This window comes from Octopus bimaculoides, chromosome 14 (assembly GCF_001194135.2).
Source record: "Octopus bimaculoides isolate UCB-OBI-ISO-001 chromosome 14, ASM119413v2, whole genome shotgun sequence".
Classification (NCBI taxonomy): Eukaryota; Metazoa; Mollusca; class Cephalopoda; order Octopoda; family Octopodidae; genus Octopus; species Octopus bimaculoides.
The window spans coordinates 20031312-20035126 of record NC_068994.1 but is presented as its reverse complement, the minus strand read 5'-3'; the positions used below and the strand labels follow the sequence as shown (position 1 = coordinate 20035126).

At 30.8% G+C, this 3815-nt stretch overlaps 1 protein-coding gene across 1 annotated transcript; it reads left to right on the top strand.

Moving 5' to 3' along the window:
- Window positions 1-6: 6 nt before the first annotated feature.
- LOC106869022 (uncharacterized) lies at window positions 7-3330 on the top strand. The gene is made up of 3 exons (XM_014914515.2): window positions 7-350; window positions 1702-1798; window positions 3171-3330. The coding sequence occupies exons 1-3, from the start codon at window positions 21-23 to the stop codon at window positions 3260-3262; spliced, it is 519 nt and encodes a 172-aa protein (XP_014770001.1). The 5' UTR covers window positions 7-20; the 3' UTR covers window positions 3263-3330.
- The last annotated feature ends 485 nt before the right edge of the window (window positions 3331-3815 follow it).

Here is a 3815-nt window from a genome sequence, read left to right as displayed (position 1 = left end):
GTACACTTTACGATGTTCCGATGTTGACTGATTTTGCTGAACTATCTGGTGGACGTTCTGTCTTGAACAATGGTGCTGTTATCCAGAACGGTGCTGCCTATTTTAAAGGCGCATCTTTAGTTCTACCTGCATTTATTTTGAATGATTTTGGTGATAAAATCCAAATAGATGTAGATGTTATGTACGAAAATCCTACTAAAAATGAAATTCCTGTCTTAAATAACGCCAACTGTGACCTAGAATCAACAATTTCTCTTACGTTGAAAGATGCTCTTACTTCTAACTGTTATCTCGAAGCATCTATAAAGGTTGAAAATGTTCCACAACAAGTCAAGATTACGACACCTGTTGTAAGTAACAAGTCGTTGTTCTGAACTATTCTACATCTTTTTATTGTTTAACAATATTTGAAATCAACAAAATCATTTATGTTTTCGATTTGTATTCTAAGGTATTATGATGCAGAACTTTTAGAGTCGGACAGAATACCTTGCGGGATTTAGTTACGGCTCTTTTACGTTAACTTTGCTTTTCGGTCATTTAGCGTGGATAAATTAATGTACCAGTCAAATAACGAGGTAGATATACTTTTACCAAATTAAAGGTCAATTGACAGTCCTAAAAATTATTATTTTCTGGGAATTGGATCTCGAAGTACATATAAAATTATTAAGTATAGCATGCTATATTGGATTGAAAATCCCTTTTGGATAGAAAATTTCGAAGGCTGCTCATGAAACTCGATCTTACATCTCATATGGACATGACAGAAATTCTGTCATTGTACCAAAGCAAGCTTCAAAATTCTGTGTCTATTTTAGAAACTTTATTCTTACCAGTGAGAATTGTATGTTGCTTATGTCATAAGAATTTATAATCTTTCGAGAGAACGTGAAGTAATTTTTTTTTTTATTTGAATTGGATCTCGAAATTCATTCATAGCTTTTAGTAATAGTATATAAATAATGAAAGGACGGGCAGAGTCGTTAGATCATCGGAAAGTATGTTTTGCGTCATTTTGGTCTGGTTCTTTACGTTCTGAATTTAAATTTCACCGAGATCAACTTTGCCTTTCCTTTTTCCGAGATTTATAAAATACAGTATTAGTAAAATACTTTGTAGTATTATCTTATATTCTGCGTCGAAATGCCACTGTATCTGACTTAATTTTTCATGCTTTCAGGGTCAGTAAAATAGGCACAAGTCTATCTACTCTACTCTATTAAAATGTGTGATCTTGTGCCAATTTGCAAATTGAGAACATAGAAGCGATGATTTCTAAATTGCTTTGTCATGATGTCTAACACGATGTAGGACAGAACTAAATGCTTAGAATTTCCTTACGTCTCTCGAATTCAAACACCTCTAAAATTGACCTTTCATTTGAGTGTTCTATTAAATGAGTAGCAGTTTACTGAAATTGGTTCAAACAACTAAACCACTTCTTTTATTATCCGATATTAACAAAATTCTTATTAGTAAAAAAACTCCGTTTGATTGTTTTAAAAATATTTATCGCATAATATATTTATTTAAGGAATTGTTTGCATTTTGTCCATACGGATTTATATAAATTCATTTATGAATACAAAATGTATTTTTTAAAATTACTTTTTAAAATATTTTTTTCCAAATTCATTAAACATTATTTTATTATTGAAACACAAAGTAAAGGTATATTTGAAATATTTTCTATTGCAGTCACCTAATGTATGGAATTCATTCACATTCTCGAAAAAGGGAGATAATATTATATTATTGAAAAATGCGGTAGTTGCTGGTCAAGTAACTCAAGCTGGTGAGTATATAATGTTTTGAAGTTTGTAGTTGTGATCACAATTATTTCAGTCAACTCTCACATTAACAAGATTAACAACAGAGGAACAAATGTTCTTTGCTAACACTGAATATATTCCTGATGTTGCTTTCGTAATGTCCCATTAATATTTGATTTATGTTTATAATATAGAGACATCGATGTAAAGAGTAATTTGATCATTATTCTAGTTGTTAATCCTACTCCTAATGTAGTGGTGGAGGTAGGGGACACACTGTTGGAATATTTACAACCTAAAGCATTTGATATACACGTTAATGATTGTAGGAAGTTTTATTGATTGGAATTTGGCTAGTCTCGTGTGATTACTTGGAAGTTGCCTCATGGGCTAACTTCTCACAATAAAGATTAAACGAAATTACTTTTGTTTTCTAATTGATCTCATCTGCAAACATTCAATCAGTAATATGCTCATGTTTCATCTCCCTTAAATTGTGAGGTACGAAAATCGTGCATTTTTATTATCCCCAACATTCTAAAACAATTTTGTGAGCATGTGAGCGAACCTTTAAGTGATCGCTCGACATTTTAGAGATAGTATTCAAATTTCCCTTATAACGCACCCTGCTATCTTAAATTTTGAAAACAAAATGAGTTAATATAATCATATATATTAATTAGACGATATTGTCCCGCCTAGACTACCTTTAAACAGATGTGTTTGATCAAAGCTGACCTGTTTTAGTGAGTTAATAGTTGCTATTACAGAAATCTGTGCAGCCTAATGTTTCATCTTGCAAATTGTTAATAAAGCAATTAAGACACAACTAAGTGTCAATTATTTGCTTTTAAATATGATGAACAGGATTCTACTTAGAAAAAGAAGGCTAGGCGGAAAAATAGGTATCAATTGAAGAGAGAGATATAGCATTAGCCAGCGTGGATATAGTCCATTTATTTCCAATTTTAAGCTTTTTATGGTTTGTTGCCGTTAGTAATTTTTTGACACCCTTGTTATTTCTATTGTTTCTGCTGACATAGATATACCTCAATTTTCTTCAACTTTATTTCTGCAATAGATGGGAAACTTTACCACCGATCTTTCAGTTGAGACACATTGAAAGCACTTGAGATGCTTCGATAAAGAACTAAAATGCTGATAACGGTTGAAAATTTTCTTAAATAAACATTGGCTAATGCAAACTCTCTTTACAATTAGGACTTAAGTTTTCTTTGAATTCCCTAATAATAATAATAATAATAATAATAATAATAATAATAATGATAATAACTTCTTTTCTTTTATAGAATCCTGTACATCACATTTAAAAGCAAATAAATTGAACAAACTATTTATTTCAACGTTTTATATTTTTACTTTTACTATTTCTAGGTTATTTTGAGTTCCAGGATTCTGCTATGGTAGCTGGAAAAGCTCCTCAAAAAACTCCCTTCCAAGGTTATATGAAAAACGTGAGTAACTGATATTTATTGATATTACTGTTTAGTCCATAAAAATTCTTATGTATAATATACCTCCGCTTATGACAGTAAAAATTTCATAACAAATTCTAACTATTACAAAGAAAGCATATTTATAATATCTAATATACACAAGGGTACAGAGGGGGATAAAATACCAGCTGTTCTATCCACCTTTAAAAATGTCTGGACTATTTTAGAAATCAATATTACTAAAACGCATAGTAGATTGCCAAAGTTAGGAAAGTAACAAACAAAAAGATTTTTGTGGGATTTAGTTTCTTTGCAGCTGGAATTCAAATGGTTGCGTAGTCAAGTTTGCCTTTCATCAATATGGGGTCAATGGCATATATTACCAGCGATGTCAGGAAATCGATAATACACGCGCGCGCGCGCACACACACACACACAGGACTGTAACGTTATATTTCTATTGAATATTTAGTCATTAGTTTTTACTCATTAATTCTAGTTTACAAATGTATATAATTTAAAATTGCTTATATGAAAAACACTTTTAGACGTTGTTTATAATATATAAATATATTTTCCAGCT